Source organism: Cenococcum geophilum, assembly GCF_001692895.1.
Source record: "Cenococcum geophilum 1.58 unplaced genomic scaffold K441scaffold_30, whole genome shotgun sequence".
NCBI classification, from domain to species: domain Eukaryota; kingdom Fungi; phylum Ascomycota; class Dothideomycetes; order Gloniales; family Gloniaceae; genus Cenococcum; species Cenococcum geophilum.
In genome coordinates, this window is record NW_027137588.1 from 1,436,338 (window position 1) to 1,456,919 (window position 20,582).

Consider the following 20,582-nt stretch of genomic DNA (forward strand, 5'->3'; position numbering starts at 1 on the left):
ATATCTTTGTGGTAAAAAATAGACAACCCCGTATACTGCCTATTTTTAAGTTATCTATTTAGTTTAGGGACCAAACCATCTAGGGGAAAGGAGTACTATTACGGCACTGACCTAACATATACTATTTCATACTGTCTTATACTGTTTCCTACTATTAGCTAGCCCACCACTAGTGACTTGGCAGCCAGCCCTACTATTTATATACAATACCCCCTTTCCACCTTCTTCCCCTCTTTATACCACAACGTAGTTATTTAGTCTACTTTATTATAGCACTGTGACATTAATTAAAGGCTATAACTACTACTTACTAGCCCTAGATAACGCCACACACTATACCTAAGTTATTCCTCTTAAGACCCTCTAAACTAAAGAGGTACTATTATATATTAAAGAGATTATTATAAGGGTAGAGAGGTTTATAGGGACTAAAGCTGTATAAATTCAAGTAAAGAATAGAAAGGGGGAGTTTAGCCACAAATTTTAAGACAAATTAATACCCTAGGGTATTAATTTTAAGCCTTACCCGCTATATAAGCGCTTATATAATAGCGTAATCAAGCGCGCGATCTACACAGTTAACTATAAAATAAGGTCACTTCTATTTTAAAGAAATATACTAGTTAAACTCTAGTGCTATATAGTTAAATACGCTATCTAGATCAAAAATTAAGTACCAACCTTAACACTTCCATTTAACGATAAGTATAGTGGTACTATTATACCCTATAAGGCATATACCTAATAAGTCCCTAACCTTAAGAATCTAGTTATCTTTAGGTGTTATACTAACCTAATTAATACGCTTAAGAAATACCCTAGGAAGTATAACTTAAGGATAAAACCTAACTACGCTTTTATAAGATTAAAAGGGAGTAGTTAATTTAAGATAATAAACCTATATACGCAAGTAATTAAGCTCTATAGAGATGCTAAAGTAAATAAGTATAGGTTCCCTTATAGAGCATATATAGTATAGGCTATAAGCTAAGCTGCAAACTAACCTAAATTTTCCCTTACTACCTTAAACGGGCTAATAGAGACTCTAATTGCGAGAACCAAGAGTAGGCCAAATAGTAACTAAGTAGGCCGCTTAAGCTAAATAGAAAGCCTAGGTTAAGACTAAATAGGCTACTTAAATTAAATTAAAAGCCTAGGTTAAGATTAAGCGGGACGCTTAAATCTATAAGGTAATACTAAGGGTGGGACGTATAAATCATATTAATACGCATTCCTTATACGCAGAGAATAAGGTCTAAAAGGTTACTAAATATAAGGGTTTTTAACAATACGGTAGTTTAGTTAGTAATAGCTATAAAAGCTATCTACTTAAAAGCTAAGAATACTACCTCCTTAGGAGTATCTATAGCTAGTAGTCCTAGTAATATTTATATCCATCGCTTCTTAACAATATATTCATTTATAAGCAATAATAACGATTAGATTTTTTAAGATCCTTATAAATGAATATCTATAAGCTTATAAATATATAGGTAAGTTAAAGCCTTATAGTATAGTAAAAGGATACTAAGGCGTATACGTAGTATTAATTATACGCTCTACATTCTAGTATATACGCAAGAGAAATTTTTTTAATACTTGCCCGTAATAAAAGGAGGGGTAAGGGCCTCTAGAAAGCCGTCAACCTTAACAAATAACTACAACACTATGCTAAGACTGGTTATGTAGCTTATATAAGCCATATCGCGAATATCCATTTATATCGCGATATTTTAGCTCCCTTAATGATAACAATTAATATTTAGTCAAAATATCAATCTATTTATCACTAGGACCACTGCCTACAGCACTATTTAACGCTATTAAGCTGGATTAGGCCTTAAGGGAGGACGCTCCTAGCTAGATAAAAGCTATCTTTAAAATTTTCTCTCTTTTAAGAGAATGCACACCTATACTATTATAAGAGGGAGAGTACTAAAAGGAAGGTTATTACTCCTAAGTAAGCTAGTTTTAAAGCACAAGTATAACGCTAAGGAAGAAGTAATTCACAAAAAGGCAAGACTATATATTTAGGGAGATAAGTAAACCCCTAATATCGACTATTTTAAGACATTTATATCTATTATATAATATAACACCTTTAGGTTCCTAATAGTAAAGGCAGTAGCTAAAGACCTTAAGCTTAACCATATTAACGTTAAAACTATATTCTTAAACCCGCCGTTATAAAAATAGATTTATATATAAATTCCTAACCTATTAAGAGACTTTAAACCTAACCTTAAGGGGGTAAAAGACGCCTACTTAAAGCTAAATAAGTTACTATACGGCCTAAAGCAGGCACTAAGAGAATAGTTTTAGATGGTTAAGAAGTTCTTTAATAGTATAGGTTTAAAATCAGCTAAGGCTAACCCTAATCTCTTTATAGGAAATGGAGTATATATCTTATTATTTATTAACGATATACTAATCGCAGAAAAGCGCTAACACCTTAATATTATAAAGATAAGAATTTTAAGAAAATGGAGATATAAAGACCTAGGTCCTATAGAGGTATTTATAGGCTTCTAAATTAATTAAGATCGTATAAATTAAACCCTTAAACTACATCAGACGATATATACTAAGAAGCTACTTAAACGGCTAAAAATGGACAATTATAATCCGGTTAAGCTATTAATACTAATAGGTACTGTTCTAAAGCCTAATATTAAAAGTCTCCTTAAGTATAATAACGCGACGGTATACTAATAGATTATTAGCTCTATAATCTACCTATTAAACTACATACGTCCTAATATTAGCTATACTATTAGTTAGCTAGCTAGGTTTATAGCAGCACTAAAAGAATTACATTACCGCTTAAGTAAGCAGCTACTACAATATATAAACGGCACTCTTAAAATTAGAATTACCTACTTAAATTAAAAGATCTACCTTACCTTATATAAGCTTACGTTAACTAACTTACCTATTAGCGATAGTATCTTTACTAACGCTATATAGGGAACAGAACACGGTCGGATATTATTCTAAGGCATAGTAGTTATACACTATAGGGGAGTCATAATTTAGATGGCTTAAAGGTAGAAGTTAACGGCCTTAAGTTTAATAGAAGTAGAGATCATGGCAGCGTTATAAGGAGCAAGGTTAGTAGTATAGCTTAAAAAGCTAATAAGAGATCTAAGGGGGTGTTAGTTACACAAGGTAATATCACATAGCTACGGTTCGTAGATAGTATAATAATTGTTATTCTATTATATTAATAAGGGAGGGCGAGGAGCTTAAGGCTCCTCGCCACGCTAGTGCCGCGGCAACACGTAACGGCAACTTGCCGCATATAATGGCAACTTGCTATATATAACGGCAATATACCTTATATAGTAACCACTTCCCTTTATTCCTAACACTGGCAACTCTTCTTTTATAGTTACTATCTATATATATATACCGCTCGACTAGTATAATAAATATTAATCCTCCTTACTTATTATTGCTATTATAATATAAGTCTTACTGTCCTAAAATTTACCTCTTAGCATATAGTGCTTTCTTACTTATAAGTTATAGGTAGGTATCTTATTAGTAGGGCCGCTAAGGCGCTAGCGGTAAGTAAGCTAATAGTAATTTTCTATTCTAGAGATAGAAAATCCTAATTAGCTAGTTTAAGTTAGGGTCTATAGAATATTATACTTCCCCCTTTAAAAAAGTCTTAGTAAGAGAATCTAACTAATTAGATAACTTTAACCGCTGGTTAAAGTTCTTAGATATTTTAAGACCTTACATAACTAAGAAAATTTTAAGGACTTCCTTTTAACCTAACCTTTAACTCATATATATAGAGTATTTATATTAATAAACGTCTCTAGTGCCTTATTTGGGTTTACCTTTATTATTATATCTACTAGGTTATTTTAGCTATTAATCTATTAAATCTTAAAGAGTTCTTAACGCTTATAGGATTACTAAAGTGCTATAATATTAATTATAAGGCGCTTCTTCTTTATAGTACTAAGCTTAACTAAATACTCGTAGAGGGAGTATAAGTCGGTGTATATAATCATAGGGATAACGGGAAGTTTAAGTTAATCTATAATTATCTTTAGGGTAGTTCTAATTGTAATTACTATATTAACTCCACTAACTATTCTATATATCTCTAACGCTAAAACACTTTAGGTAATGCGCTTACTCTTAGTTAAGCTCTAATAGATAAGATTGCTATAGATTATAAAGTTATTCTCTCTAGTAAATTTATTTATTATAATAATTTTATATCCTAACTAGAAGCTAAAATCTTTATTATTTATAAACGATCTATTAATAAATATAAAGAGCTTAGCGGTAGGAAGATTAATAGGTATATAAAGTAGTCCTTAATTAAGATAGTTTATTTGCTAGGAAAGACGTTTATTTAGGGTAAAAACGTCGTCCTTAATTAGTTTCTAGTATTAGGCAGTAATAGAGAGATTAAATAAAGCCTTAGGTTAATAGATAGAAGTAATATAAACTCTATAAGCGCGTTACTCCACATATCCTTACTTTAGGGAATTTATATTAATAACGTTAATCTTCTTACCTTAACCCTTTTAGCGTAAAGCAATAGAATCCTTATTTAGGGAGAGGATATATCTATTAAAAAGTAATAGTATTATTAAATTAAGCTTTTCCTTTAGCTTTGCTATAAGATTTGCCTTTACTAGCTTATCCTCTTTAAGAGCTAAAAATTAGTCGTCTCTTAAGATAATTATATTATTAGTTTATATACCAATAATTCTAAATAGGGTTTCTATAGTTATAATAAGGAAGTAGGGATTAAATATAGAAGTAGTTATTAAAAGCTTCTCTTTATAGTGCTTACTATAGGTAGCCTATTAGTAAGTTCCTGCCTCTATAATTCTATATAATAGCTTAAGTATAACTATAACCGTATCCTTAGAATACTAGTGGCAAATTTACTCCAGAAGGTATGCTAATATTAAGCGCTAAAGGTGCGTCTCTAATTGGGTATAGGCTTAAGTAATATCTTATAAATAAACCGCTATTCTATCCTTTATTAAGGAGGGAGCTAATATAATAATAACTCGCTAACTAGCTTGTTAAATTATAGGAGATTATATAAGAATTATCTCTTTACTATTATTATTATAACCTTAGATAATAAGCCTTAATTTCTTAAATAGGGCGTTAGTAGCTTTGCCCTTAATCTTATTAACTATCCTTAACTTAAAGATGCGAACTTTATTAAACTTAGTAGGGTTATACTTTTTAAATTTAAAAACTCCTCTTATAATAAGACCGTTAATCTCCTACTTATTAAATGCCTAAAAAGGAGCTCCTAGGGTTATAATATAACCTTCCTTTTAAAGCTGTTTTGCGAGCTTAAAGTTAGCCTTCTCTTTAGCTGTTATAAAGGCCATTAATAACTTAACTTTATTCTTAATGGCGGTAATAAATTGTTCTTTAAAATTAATAAGATATTAGCAATTTTATAATCCCTTTAGGCGACCTCTACCGCGTTATAGTTATAGCGCATCTACTATAATTATATTAGGATTGTAGTTGCCTTCTAAAGTATATTAATTATAGTTCTCTTTTAGGGCATCTTCTAGGGCATCCTATAAAGGCTTAGAATTATTATCTTTATAATAAGGCTTAATAATAGTTAAATAGAATTAAGTGGGTTTATAAGGCATCTAAATAGTATAAGTTTAACTATTAATTATAATAAGTTAATGTAGGCCTAATTATTCTCCCTTTTTACGCTATACGCGTACCTTAGACTAAAGTGGCAGATTAATTATAGTTAAGGTATTTAGGCTATTTTTTATTCCTAGTATATTATTAACCTAGCGTATAGTATAGAGGCGTTATACCTCCTTTATTGCCTTATAAATTGCCTTAGCTTATTATATAATAGAGGGAGATAGTAGAGAATTATTAGTTATTTATAGGTAGGTACTAAAGACTAGTAATATAGGTATAAGTTTATCTAGGCCAGCGGAATTATTAATAGCTTTAACAGCTATTTATAAGGTAAGTTCTTCGCTAGCATCCTTTAGTTTTAAAGAGATAATCTTATATACGCGGCGTAATGGCGTATAATATCGCTTTACTTTTTTAATACTATTATATGCCTTAATAGGGACTTCCTTAACCTTAATTGCCATTACCTTTATTTATTATTAGAACTTTATAGATAAAAAGTTCTTTTTTATATTATAGACGATTTAATTAGGGGGTTCTAGGTAAATATTAATCTAGTATAACTAAAGGGTATCCTATACGTTCCTAGCTAATATATCCTTTAAAAATTATACGGCTTAAAAGGAGGTTAAAAAGTTAATAACTTAGAGTACTAGCTTACCGCTAAGATATATAACGTTAATAATAATATAGAAGTTAAAGTTGTAGTTATCCTTAAGGGTAAACTTAAATCGGCTAGGGAACTTCTGGTTTATTTAGTAGTAATAGTAATACTTTATAAGATGCTTAATTGCCTTAACTTTAACTTTATGGCCTACTTACTAAAGAACCCTAAGCAATTAGTAAACGGATAGGTGGCTAAAACAATAGTATAGTTAACGTAACTCTAACTTAGTTAAATAGCTTTAAGTAATACTCTTTTCTAGTTAATAAAGGAGTAACTAGGGGTAACCCTACTTACGTATAATAGGCACCTAATTGTCTCCCTAAATAAGTATATTCTTAAGGTTATTAAGCCTAACGCCTAACTTATTTATATCTTTAATATAAAATAGAAACGGAGTGTTATAGAAATAATATAGAAAGTAATATATCCTAAGGGGGTTTAAACCCTAATTATACTAAGAGAGATTATAGTACCTTTACTAAAGCAAATCGTATATTAGCCTGCCATTAATTAGTCGATTTAAATAGAGCTATTAAGCTACTAAAGAGCTTAAACTTAAGGTTCTTCTACTATAGATACTCCTACGGCTCCTATATCTGGTATAATACTATAAAAGATATACGCTAAGTATTTATTATTAAGGAAAAACGCAAAACTCTTCTTTAGCTTATTAAAGATATTTAATTTCGTAATAGAATAAAGCGTAGATTAGTTATTAAGAACAGCAACGGTTTATATACTATTTACCTTACTATACTTAATAAAGTATTAGTTAGGTAAGTAGTCCTTAATTTCTATATCTATAAGGAGCTATTTAATCTTATTAACCTTACCCTTAAGATCTTTTACGCCTTTATATTAAACTAGGAAGCTTTAAAAGTAGGCTATAGTAACCTTATAATTTCTAACATTTCTTATACTTTAACGGAACTTATTATATACCTCCTTTTACTTATTAAGGGAGTATCTAGTTAATTAGCAATTTAGCTTCTTATAAATGTAGTACTTCTTCTAGCAATTACTTTAAAGTAAGCCTCTATAAGGACCTCTATAATTACCTTATAGTTAATATTAATTATACCCTCTTCTATATTCCCTACTACGGCTACTATATATTTAATTAGTCTAGTTATAATTATATTAGTTAGAAATACTTAGTTAGGTAGGGTTTTTAGTATAGAACTATTAAAATTCTTATATTTACATTATAGTACTTATAGCAGAGCGTAGCTTAGTATATACTCCTTTAAACGTATCTATAGGTTTATATAGCGCTAAGTTATACTTAGGAACGCTATAGCATACTAAGATAACCTAGTCCCTTAGGCTGTTCTTATTTTAGTAAGTTTTAGTAAGGCTATATTAGATTTTTTAGAGTTTATTAAAGAGTAGTTAAAGGCACTCTAAATAAATCTTTATTAGGTTAGAAGCGATAACTCTTTAAAATATAGTCTTTTGCTATTCGGATATATAAAGCTAGCAATTCTTATTAGTCTTAAAGTGGGCTCTAGTAAGCTAAAGCATTATATTAAAGCTATAGTTTTCACCCGTAATATGGTTATAATAAAATGTTACTGCCCATCCCTTTAATATAATAGAGAAAGCATAGTGGTACTAGTGGCGTTAAATTTTAACCTTATTATAACAGTTATAGAAGACCTATAGTTTTGCTCTAAGTATATTATATAATTCTCCTTTAAACTTCTTCTCTTCGTCTAAATATACCTTTATTAGATTCGTGACTTCTTATAGTAGAGGCTTACTAGTTAGCTAGGATAGAGGGGATAGAGATAGTAAAGGGGGTAGCAGAAGAGCACCTCTAGGTAGGAGAGTACCTCCTAGTAGAAGAGTACCTCTAGGTAGGGGATTAGCGTTCTAGGGGTTTTAATATAAATTAAAGTTGCCTTCTAAAGAATATGGGTTAGTTTTAGGTTTCTATAGTTAATATATAATCTTAGCTTCCGTTTATACTAGTTCTTCTATACTAATAATAACGGCCTAAATATTACTAGCAATTAGGTTACCGTTCTTAGTAATATATACCCTATTCCTATAAAGGAAGTCTTAAAAATCCTAAACAATATTAACGTTGCTAAGTGCCTAGGTATCAGCAGTCTATCCTATAAAATCCTCCCTAAAATACTCCTACAGTTATAAATCGGTATAGTGTCTATTTCGGTAGAATATAATATAGTATAGGAGAAAGCCGTTAACTTATTTGCGGTATAAGTTATTATATTAAAGGCGAATTCGTCCTAATCTTTATTAATAAGTTTCGCGTACTTAGCTACCCCTAATAGTAAGGAGTCTTTCCAGTCGTTTAGCGTAGCCATACTTTTAGAGAAAGGGAAGTATTATTAGTATAGGGATTGTTATTTAGTACGCGTTTATAACATATATTTGCGATTATAGGGCTTAGGACCAGTTCTAGCCTTAAATTGCAAAGACTTGTAAAGTATATTATTCTGCGTAATAGACGTAAGAATCTATAATCTTGGAAAGGCTTAGGACTAGTTCTAGCCTTTAGATCCCTTAGATTTATAGAAGAGTTCTATTTAAGGTTTAGGACCAGTTCTAACCTTAAAAAACAGCTCCCTTTAGCATAAGTAGCACTAGTATAGTAACTTGTCTCCTCTTAGTGGAATACCTAGCTACTCTATAGTATAATAGTGAAGTTAACTACTAATTAGTGTTGGTTACACAAGGTGATATTACATAGCTACGGTTTGTAGATAGTATAATAATAATTATTCTGTTGTATTAATAAGGGAGGGCAAGGAGCTTAAGGCTCCTCGCCACGCTAGTGCCGCGGCGACACGTGACGGCAACTTGCCGCACGTAACGGCAACTTGCTACACGTGACGGCAATATGCCTCATATGGTGACCACTTCCCTTTATTCCTAACAGGGGGAGAGACGACAATAACAACCCTTTTATTTCTACGCTCTACTATAATAATAAGGGTATAGTTAACCTTTTATATAATATAAATCACTACCAGAAAGCCAAGTATATTAAGACTTAATACCTCTTCATACAAAACAACATAGTTTAATAAGATTAACTTAAAGTGGTATATATACCAGGTAAAAATTAACCTAGAGATATACTTATAAAATAGCTACCGATTAACCAATTTATAAAGCACTATATAACGCTAGGAATCAGTAACTAACGAAGCAAGTAACAGAGGTTTTTCGCCTACTATAGGTTTTCCCTCCATACGTAGGCCAAATGGCGCTTGCAAGGTATTTGGGAATAGCTTTATAATTGCCTATTTAGGAAACAGACGAGCAGACGAGAAGAGCGTCGTCAGCATGGGGGAGTGTCAGAATTAAGCGAGATGTGCTGACTAAGCTCTGGACACATTGCGAGGACGAAGTCCGCATGCAATCTATATAGACATCAGCCGCATCTACTGCATTACGAATCAATCAATATTCATCGTCTGCGTCATCTCTATCATCAATTGACCCCTCAAGACAGCTCCGCTGTGACCTTATGACCTTGTAATTGCAACAACGCCAAATCCCTCTTCTAACCAACACATGTACAGTTTACCAACGTCTCGACTCATCTATCTCCCGTAGCAACGTAATTTCTGGGATTCAGTTGCTTTCACCATGGTGCACAGCTCTGCCTCTTTTCTTGGACTTCCAGTGGAGCTCCGCTTCCCCATTTACAAACTGCTATTCAATCGGTATGACGGCATTTACAAGCCCAACATCCTTCTGGTATGCCGTCAAATTCGGACAGAAGCAATCCCGTTGTATCTTGAATGTACTAGATACTTCTCAACGCTTGAGAAGTTGATCAGGTGGACATCTACAGGCAATCCTGATCTACTCTGTCATGTGAAGGATATCTCGATCCAACTCCTCAACAACAACCCTGTCGACTGGGATTCACTCCTATCTGCCGCCCACGAGGCGGCGAAAGAAGAGGCTATGCAAGACACAGAACCCTACTCAGATGCTTGGTGGGCCGCACAATTCGCAATGGATGCGCACACTTTGCCTGATATTGCTTCTCCCGTTTCCGAGCAATCGCAATCCTCATTCCGAACCCGGCTGATTCCACAACGTTTTAAAACCGTCTTTAGATCCAAGCAACTTGACCCGTCAACCCAAGATCAAGGAAAATCTTTGATCCATCAGCTCTGGTCAGCTCTGAAGGCTATTGACAACGTCCAGTCCTGCTGGATCAAACTGTCCCACGAGGATCCAAAGATCCAACCTATTATCCAACTCTTACTACGGATGGTACCTGCTGCCTTCCCAGCTATACGCAACTTTTCGTGTTTCTCCCCACTTGTCTCAATGGACTTCCTTCGTCACTTTCGCGACCTTCGCATGCTTCGCTTCACAGGGTACTCCAAATCCACGCCTGAAGAGCTTTTGCAAATCCTAAGAAGCTTGAAAAGTCTTGATGCTATCAGTATCTACCGATACCCGGAGTTTGATGATCGTGAAAAAGGAATTGTCACTGCGGATCTCCCAAAGCACTTGTCCTTGACAGCAGAAGTTATTGCCAGCATGAAACCCTTGCGGTCTCTTCAGATCTGGCATATGGCCTCTGGAGTGGCATCAGAGCATCTCACCGTGCCAATGATCCAAGCTTGGGAGAACCATCGATTCTCCCTGCGGACTCTTAACGTAGATGCCAATCAAAGGCTCGATAAGACCGTAGTTTTGAAGCTGATTGACTTCGTGGCCACCTCTTCACTCAGAAACATTCATTTGCGTTCCCAAGGCGATCTCAAACCACTAGATATCTCGGAGTACATACCCAGTACAGCCCAGCATTGCGATGCACGCCTCAAATGCGATGGCTTCGGCATAAAAGTTGCTCCTTCTTCCAGTATGTATTCGCAAAGGCCATACGTCGCGAGAATCTTTGCTAAAATGTACTCATCAGCCCAGTTTCATAACCACACTTTCTCCGAGGTCGATATTCGAGATCCTCTATACGCTAGCATTTTAGATGACTCCTTTGCAAACCAGGTTCTGCGCTAAGACTGGTTCAGCTGCTACCGATCCTTTAAGGTTTCTTAGCTAATGGCATATATATACATTTAAACCTAATGCTAGCCTTTATATCTATGCTTAGAATACACCTTAGCCAGGAGAAGAATCGTTCTTCACAGACACCCACTATTATTGTGTTGAACGGATGGTCAGGAATGAGAACTCTGTCTATTGAACGTGGCTTTAGAGCCTCTATATATACATAAGGAAGGGGTAGTAGACTACGTCGGTGACTGAGTCGGTAACCAAGTCGATGACCGAGTCAAGGAGTAGTAACTAAGGCAGTAGTAAGACGGTGGTAAGTAAAACCGATTTAAGTCAACACCTCCCGGGGGAGCACAAAACCTTCTAGGCTGCTGTAGAAATACAAGAAGTCACGATACCAATTTAGCGTTAACTTAAAGAAATCCTCTATATAGTTACCTTAATCTCGTACTTTTTATAAGATGCCCCTTAAAGGTCTTAAGCTTAGGTAGGTCTTTCTTTCTATAAGTAGAAGAAGATTATTAACTAATCGTTATAATGTAAGTAAGACTCCTCTACTACTGGCTTTAAGCCCTCCTTTAGTATTATAGTAAAATCGCTATACTATAGTAGAGGTAATCGTTGTAATCTATAGGCGCTCTATAAAGGAGTAGGTACTTACTATTAATTATAAATATATTTAAGCACTTAATATAAACAACCTTATTAATTAGACTATTTGCGAATATATTAACGGCGTCGCACTACTAGTAGTCTAGGTTAAACATTAAGATAATAGCTATTAGTGCTCTAAATAATCTTACGGCTAGAGTTATGGTATAGGTGTCCTTATAAACTAACTCTTATAGATTACCTTATATATAAAGACAAGCCTTAAACCTCGTTAGATATCTATTAGTATTAGTTTTATAGGTAAATACCTAGATAATTATCTCGTTAATAACTTAAAATCTTCCTTATATAGATATCCTTAAAGCTCCTTTTAGTTTTTAGGCAGTAATAGGAGCTAATTGCGGTATAGCTTCCTATAAAATATAAGCCCTATATTAAAGGCTAATTTTTAAGCTAGAAGGCTCTAATCTCTAGTAACGTTATTAAGAAAGCCTACGTAGGCCTTTAATTATCTTTTAAGTCTCTTTCCTTTTACTATGTTTTACTCTCCTCTATTACTATTAATTTTCTTCGTTAGCTAAGCTTCCTTAGCAGGAACTATTATATAGTACGGCTTCTTCTTTACTAAGATATTTAAGGACAGTAGTAGAGGCTCTAGTAAGTTAGGTTCTAATATCTTATTTAGGGTAGAAAGCCCTAAAGCTAAGTCGTTCTTAAAGATATTTAAGTCTAGTTACTTACCACTTTTAATATTAGGCTCTTCTTAATTTCTACTAAAATCTCGTCTTAAGTCTTATCGCTTTTATTAGATAATAACTTCAATTTATTTTAAAGATTCTATATTTAATAGACATTAATAATTTCTAGTATTTTGTTAGTTCTTACTTAGAGAATATTTATAAAATCTAGCTATAAGTTATTATAGAGCAACCGCTTATTAAACTTTACGTCTCTTATTTTAATAACCTTCTTCTAACTAGGCATATAGATTTACAAGATATTTATTAAATTATACCCTATTAGATATCCTATATAGGCCCTATAGCTATAGAATTATAAGTAACCTATATTTAGCTTTAGTAATAATATACCTATTACTAATTAGATCTTCTTAAAAGGTATCTACTATCTAAATCTTTTACTAAGTATCTAATTAAGTAGATATGTAGCTACTCTATATATTAGGAAATTGTTTATACCTCCTATCGGACGACACGTTAATTGCGATCGTTGTTTTATTTCCTTTAAGGGTATAAACTAGGGGTGTTTAGGCTATTTAACTTAACTGTATATATTAAGGCTTAATAGCCTATATTAATTTAATAGGGTTCTTCTTCTTAACTGCATTGTTTAATACCTCCTAATAGTATTAATAGGCTCCTAATATCTTTTATTAGGGCTATTAGGAGCTTTAGAAGATACTTTTACTTAGCTTTCTATTAAAAGGCTATTAAGAGGTTAACTAAACTACCTAGACTACTGGGACTATTAAGACTATTAGTACTATTAAGATAATTAGAACAATAAAAAAATCTTAAATTTAAAAATTAGTTAACAATACCCTAGTATTTATAGCCAGTTTTTTATTATTATTTATATAAAAAAAAGGCTTTTTACACTATAAGCTATAACGTATTCTACTACCAAGCCGGCCACCCCACCGAGCCAGTCACTTTTTCTTAGCACCACGAACATCACATACAAAATATTAATTTATTCGCAACTAACTAAGGAACTTGCGTATAATACACTTACATTAGATTTAAAAGCTACCTCTTTATCCTTTTTACACGTACGAGCGTTATAGTTGGTCTCTTTATAGTTCCTACAGCGCCATTAAGCTAGTAGAGCCTGTTTGTTACCACCACTACTATAAGCCTTCTTAGACGGCTAAGACGCTGTAGGCGCTTTAGTAGCTACGTATAATGCTGCTATACTATACTTAAGTATACCGCCGTACTGGATCCGCTTTCTCTTGCGCCTTTTACGCTTAGTTACCTCTACTAATTACTCTTTAAGCTCTGTAATCCGGGAGCTCATTAGCGCGTTTTAATATAGCATTAGGTTAGCTCCTTTAATTAGCTATAAGAACCCTTACTAGGCTAAATTTAGTAATTATATAATTTATTCTCTTATAAGCTTTAATTACGATCTAAATTCGTATATATTACTTAGGGTTTTAGATTACTAGGGTGTTTCTAGTAACGGTACTAGTAGTAGTATATACAGTGCTTTCATCAAACCAAACCCAAACGGTTCAAACCATCTTATCAGACGTTTGATTGATATCAAACTGAGTTTATTTGGTTTAATAACTATCAATCAAACCAAACTCGATTGATCTAGTTTGATAATTAATTGTTTATATTACTCTAGCTGCAAGCCTATAGCTGTAAACCTTCGTGCAGTGCTCCTATTAATCTAACAAAGTTTTATTAATAATATAATTATCATTATTAATTATTATTAATTGGTTTAATTATAATAATATCCACGCCATATGGCGTAGGCACCCTTATACCAAGCAACAGGCGCCTTCTACCTAGCAACGGGCGCCTCCTACCTAGCAACGGGCGCCTTCTACCTAGCAACGGGCGCCTCCCACCTAGCAACGGGCGCCTTCCACCTAGCAACGGGCGCCTCCCACCTAGCAATGGGCGCCTTCTACCTAGCACTGGCACGAGGCTTGAAGGATTTTAACGCCTCTGATATCTATGGCTACTGGCTCTCTACTATCCTGCTAGAGCTTTATTTCCACTAAGAGATCAGTTTCTAAGGTAACTAGCTTATAATAAGGGCAGGAAGGCTGTTCCAGCAATTTATTAAACCAATAGACGATTGATTTGGTCCAATCAGTTTGTTTAATTGGTTTGATCTATATTAAACAAACCTCGATTGGACCAAATCAATCAAACCAAACAACCGTCGATAAGGGTCCGGTTTGATGAAAGCACTGAGTATATATAACTAAACTTTAAGACGATTAAGGACGACCTACGCGTTAATAGGAACTAATCTAGATGCCTTAAAGGCCGTCTGATAGTTCTTGTACGTAAACACGTTAAAAAACGCGTCTTTAAAGGCTGGGAGGAAGCCTTCCTTATTAATATAGTAGACGCGTTAGCGTGCCAAGTCTTATACACGCTAAGAGTACTTTAACTTTAATGGCGAGAAGTACACTATATTAAGTGGCTAAAGTATATATAATAAATGTGCAGGTATATAGAGTATAAGGATCTTTTATTCGAGGCAATAATCCTTAAAATCTTGGTTAAGGTAGCTCTTATGGCCATTTAAGATAAGTAGCCTATACGACCCCACCTAACGCGCTTTTGTATGCTTGTTAAAGTACTTTAACTACTTAAAACTAAGCTTATTATTTGTCTAGCCGTTCTTAAAGACTAAGAGCTTTTAATTATATGGTATATTTACTTCCTTATACTATATAGAGATATAAACGCGTCTATTATAGATAATAAATAGTAGGGTTGTATACCTAGCAGTATAGATGCCCTAGATAACTGTAACCTACTTCTAATTACCTAGCTAAATAAGATTAGACCTTATATATCTCTCTAAGCCGATAATAACCTTTATAGAGCCAATTATACCCATCTAAAAGCCCGTCTTATTAAAGTTATGGATATTATTATTATAAACGCTATACTTTGTTATTATTGCTTATATAAGCTTAAACCACGCGTTAATAACCTTTAAATCTTCCTAGAGTACTCTCTAGCGGTCCTTTACTTAATTAAAAGCCATTTAAGCTCCTCCGTATAAGACATAAATCGCCTAAGCTAGTTTTTGCCTACTAATATCCCACTACGCGCAGCTAATAGTTTATCTACTATATCTGCTACTTTATATAGCTAGGGCGCAAATCCTCGCGAATTAAGGTTAAGGATATATTGTATAATTGTCTATTCTTTAGTTATAGTAAGTTTTAGGTAATTAGGTTGTATTTAGGGTCAAAACACAATTCTATTAAGCCGATTAAAGAGCCGCTGATGTTATACATTAAAGGCCGCGGCAGCGCGTCGTATGCTCTTAAATTGGCCTAAGGTATAGGCTTAAAGTGCAAAATCAATTTTACCTTCTTGCTAAGATAAAATAGCGTTGCTTTGTTAATGCATTACCTTTTATATATAATGTTCGTAGTGCTAAGAAAAAGTGGCCGGCTTAGTGGTAGAATACGTTATATAAGCTATAATATAATCTAGCCTAGAGGCTGTATACGCAGTATTATATATAGCATAATATAAAGAAAAGGTAAGGAATAAGGTAGCTATATAGGGGGAAAGCCTTTTATAGAGGCTCTAAATTGTTAATTAGCGGTAATCCTAACAATCTACTAGCCGTATACTAATTTCCTAATTAGGCCTAATACCTACCTATCTATATCTATAATTTAGGGGAGGTTAGGCCAATTAAAGGCTTTACCTAATTTAATTAATTGGCCGTCGAAATCGGACTCTGCACCTGTACGTGGTGACGGCTACGAACCTGGTCTTCGAAGTTCAGATCCAGAGCCAACGCAGAGACGTCGCACAGCGTGCGGACAGGACCTGGTGGTGGTTGTGGGCGTCGAGGGCGGTGGTGAAAAATTTTCGGATGGTGAGATCTTGAAGAACACTACTGTCGGCCCTCTACATACGACGACTACTACGCTGTTCTCCTATCCAGGGCACCTGTACGATCCAACATGGATGCACAGTATTCGATAACATCCCCCGACCCCCAGTAGAAAGCATCGACGACCTCACATCGACGAACAAACAAACGCGAACGAACGAACGAGCAAATATACGGCCCCTCCTAACCCCCAGGGCGATCGCCCGCGGAGCATGCGGTCACTCGCCATCAACTATCGAGTACTACCTGGCAGCCTGGACAACACCGTACGGTTTTCCTGTCTCCTCTCAAGGAGTGGTAACCCTTGGCGAGGGCCTAGTGACTGGGGCCTAGGCACAAAAGATACCCAGGCATACACACACACGTCCCGCTCGCCTTTTGGTATAGTGGTAGTTTATGGATGAATCCCCCTTACGCCTTCAATAGGCCCTAGGGGGGGGGAGGCATGGCGTATATGGCAATGGTCAGATAAGAGATAGCACACAGGGGATGGCCAAGATATGGGAAACAACAGTACAGCAATCAATTGGCAAGGCCTAGCTAGGATGTAGTGAACCCTAGCTGGGATAAGCTAGAGAAGGAAGCAGTGGTTCCCAAGGAGTTCAAAACATCCAAGGAAGAGGACGTAGCTGTAGGCCTGCAGGGCCGCACTACGTGCAAATATGGCAATTCGGGGTTTTTCATCCGACTGAGGTAGCTCATAGGGTTTTTCCTCCCCCCCAATAGCAAGGGGTTTTTCCTATTAATATTACTTTCCCCTTGTGTACGGAGTAGTCTGCGTGGGCCTAGATAGGATCCGTATCAGACGTTAATCAAAGAATCTACTACTACTAATTTAATTAATTATATTAATTTAAACTGTTCTCTATAGGCGTTACTAGCTATATATTTAAACGGTAGTTATTTAGGGTGCCTTATAATAAGGCCTTATAGGAAATAATATAGTAGACTTACTAATAGGCTAGGTATATAGGTAAATAAGAAGTTAATAACGTAAATATAACTAGCTATATAACTTAGCTACCTTTTATTCTATAGCTTAATTGGTTTTAATACCTCTCGTACTATCTTAATTAAATTATTTATATCTTTTTTAAGTAGTTATACTACCGCTAATATAAGGCCCGTAATACTATCCCCCTCCTCTTTACCTTTATCCTTAAAGATCTTTTCTATCTCTAAGTTATTTATTAAAGGTATAGTATTCCCGTCTTTAATTTAATAACCTTTATTATTTCTAATATCTCCTATTAAATCCTTATACTCTAATTATTATAGTTAGCTTATTGCGTTTATCTTCTTATTAGGTATAGTTATACTATTTTATTCCTATTATATAGAGAAGAAGTTAGTATATATTGCGATTATATTTTCGTTTAGTCGCTAACTTTTTTAATATACTAAGTATATAAAATTAAATATGCAATCGTCCTATAATATTTAATCTATCTCTAATGCTAAGCATATATATAACGGCGCTAGGGCACTACCCCTATAACGTCTACATGCAGCCTAGTTAGGGGCTCGCTTAGAGACTTGGCTCGTGTATATAGACTTATCCTTTCCTTAACCTTCTTCTACTCCCTAGCTTAGTATCTTTATAAGATAGCATTCTACAAGCTTTGGTTTAGAGGCATTTATACAAGCCGTTATATATGCATTTATTTATTCTTTATAGGCGTTTAGTACCTTATCTAATTTATTATAGGGTCTTATATTTAATCTAAGGCTAAGCACCTTAAGGGTAAACTCGCCCTAGCTCTTAAGGGGCTTAAATATTCTTATAATACTAAGTAAAGGGCCCTTTAAGCCTAGGTAACTATACCTACTTAGCTAACCTATTTTAAAAATGTTTATAAAAAGGAGTAGCGTCTTATAGAGTAGGGTCTCCTTAAACTTAAGTATGGGGAGGCTAAAAAGGGTTCTAGTCTAATAGAGAAGGAAATAACTCTAAGTATCTCGGTAGCTGCTCCTCTTAGGCCCCCCTTAAGTGACTTATTCTTTAGTATTTCTTTTTTATTAATATTACTTAACCCAATTTCTTCTAATACTCCTCTACCTTTCTTATAGCATTTCTTTAATTCCCTAATAGTTTCTAGGTAATCTTATTATAGCCTATCTACTTAACTTTATACTATATTTTATTATTAATATCTTTATAACTAATAATCTTTAAAACTTACTATTTATCTTCCTCTTATTCTCTATATATATATACCTTATAAACTAGTAGCTTAATATTCCTATATACTAGCTTTAGTATTATAATATACCATATAAAGTAGATCTTTATTTTAGCTAGTAGTTCTAATTTATATATAACCAGTAAAATCCTTTATATAATTTTAAAAGGTCCTAATATAACGTAATATAATTTCTTACTTAGTTATTAACTCTTAAAATTTTTATATAGTAGCTTGTTACGGAACGTAGGCAATGGCTATAGAGCATATATATTTAAGAAGTCTATAAAACGTTGCGCGATTAATTATAAGGGTCGAGGGCGTAAGGAGGTAATATACTTACGCGTAGCTGACATAAGCTATATATAAGGTGTACGTAAGAGCACGGGGCTCTCCTATAGAGGCCCCTGCGGTAGGGTTCCGTAATACTACCCCCCCTCCTATAAAGGCGGAGCTCTAGCGACGCTGTGGTTACTATATATATATAAAAGGGACACTTAAGGTATAGAAAAGAAGAAAGGGGGGTATCGCTAAAGGTTTGAAACAATGTTATATAATAAGGCTTAGCGTCTAAGAATCTAACTAATTAGATAACTTTAACCGCTGGTTAAAGTTCCTAGACATCTTAACAATATTCCGGTTATATAATTACACTTTACCGCAATTTAACGGCAATTTGCCCTTATGTAGTAATATATAACGGTTTAACTCTATAAGGGCTCCTATAGAGGATTAGGTATAAAATCTCTGCTTAGGCCCAATTTCTATAGGTTCGCATAGTAAAAGTCGCTAATTAAATCCTTTACGTTTTTAAAGTCTTCCTATAGTTGCTATTCTGGCTAATCTATATTAAATCCTATATATATAGCTCTATAGTAAAGCCGTTATCCTCTACCTTTGCCAAAGCATTTAGAGTTAATAATTTGTTTAACGGTCCACTCCTTATAGTTTTTATCTTTGTTCTTATCTTAGATTAGTACTAATAGGGGTTTAGGCTATATCTACCCCGGTAAGGGGTTAGGCTAATAAAGGTATAGTAGCTATAGGTAAAATATAGGCTATATCCCACGGGTGGCTAGGGTAGGTAGGAGTTTTAGCCTATATACAGCTTCCCTATTAATAACTCGTTTAATTAGATAGGGGCCGAGGTTTTTATAATTAAGTAACTTTATAGGCCTCTATATAGAGATATTACGTATATCTAGCTATACCTAGTCGCCAACACATATCTCTAGTAGTGGCGTTCTATAGCGGTTAGTAAAGTAGGCCTACTTTGCTTAAGCCTAAGCCATTTCTCCCTTATAGTAGTTAAGTAGATTTTTTATACGGTTTATATACTAGTCGGTAAGTAGTATCTTAAGGCGTTTTCTATATGGCAGTTTCTTATTAATAGGTTCTAGTAGCTCTATACTAGATTAGGAGTAATAACCCTTATTTATAAAGAATAGTATAAGTCCTATAGTAGTTAAGACGTAATTATTTGCTGCGAATTTACCTAGTAAGAGGTAATTTACCCAGTTATCTTAACTATAGGCAACTACCTATTATAGGTACGTTTTTATACTAGCATTAGCGTTTTCTAGTTACCCAGCAGTTTTATAGTAAAAGAATATAGATATCTTAACGGAGATACTAAGGCGTTAGTAGATTCATCTCTATATATTGGAGTTAAATTATATGCCTTAGTCGGACGTAATTAAGTTAGGTAACCTATATAGTTGGTAAACTTTATAAAGGAAGGCGTTAGTAACGTTGCTAATAGCTACACCTTTAGTTAGGACGTAGTGGCGCTCTTTTATAAGTTA

The 20,582-nt window shown here is 34.2% G+C and overlaps 1 protein-coding gene across 1 annotated transcript; it reads left to right on the forward strand.

Annotated features, from left to right (window-relative positions):
- Positions 1–9,748: 9,748 nt before the first annotated feature.
- On the forward strand, positions 9,749–11,775 carry K441DRAFT_697583 (uncharacterized protein). Its single transcript, XM_067652991.1, has 2 exons — positions 9,749–11,195; positions 11,253–11,775. The coding sequence occupies exons 1-2, from the start codon at positions 9,959–9,961 to the stop codon at positions 11,348–11,350; spliced, it is 1,335 nt and encodes a 444-aa protein (XP_067502360.1). The 5' UTR covers positions 9,749–9,958; the 3' UTR covers positions 11,351–11,775.
- Positions 11,776–20,582: the final 8,807 nt, after the last annotated feature.

What these genes read in the sequence shown, in the direction of transcription:
- K441DRAFT_697583 (XM_067652991.1), top strand. Translation starts at nt 9,959, where the DNA reads ATGGTGCACAGCTCTGCCTCTTTTCTTGGACTTCCAGTGGAGCTCCGC. An exon ending in AAAAGTTGCTCCTTCTTCCA is followed by an intron (nt 11,196 to 11,252) that starts GTATGTATTCGC and finishes TGTACTCATCAG; the next exon opens with CCCAGTTTCATAACCACACT.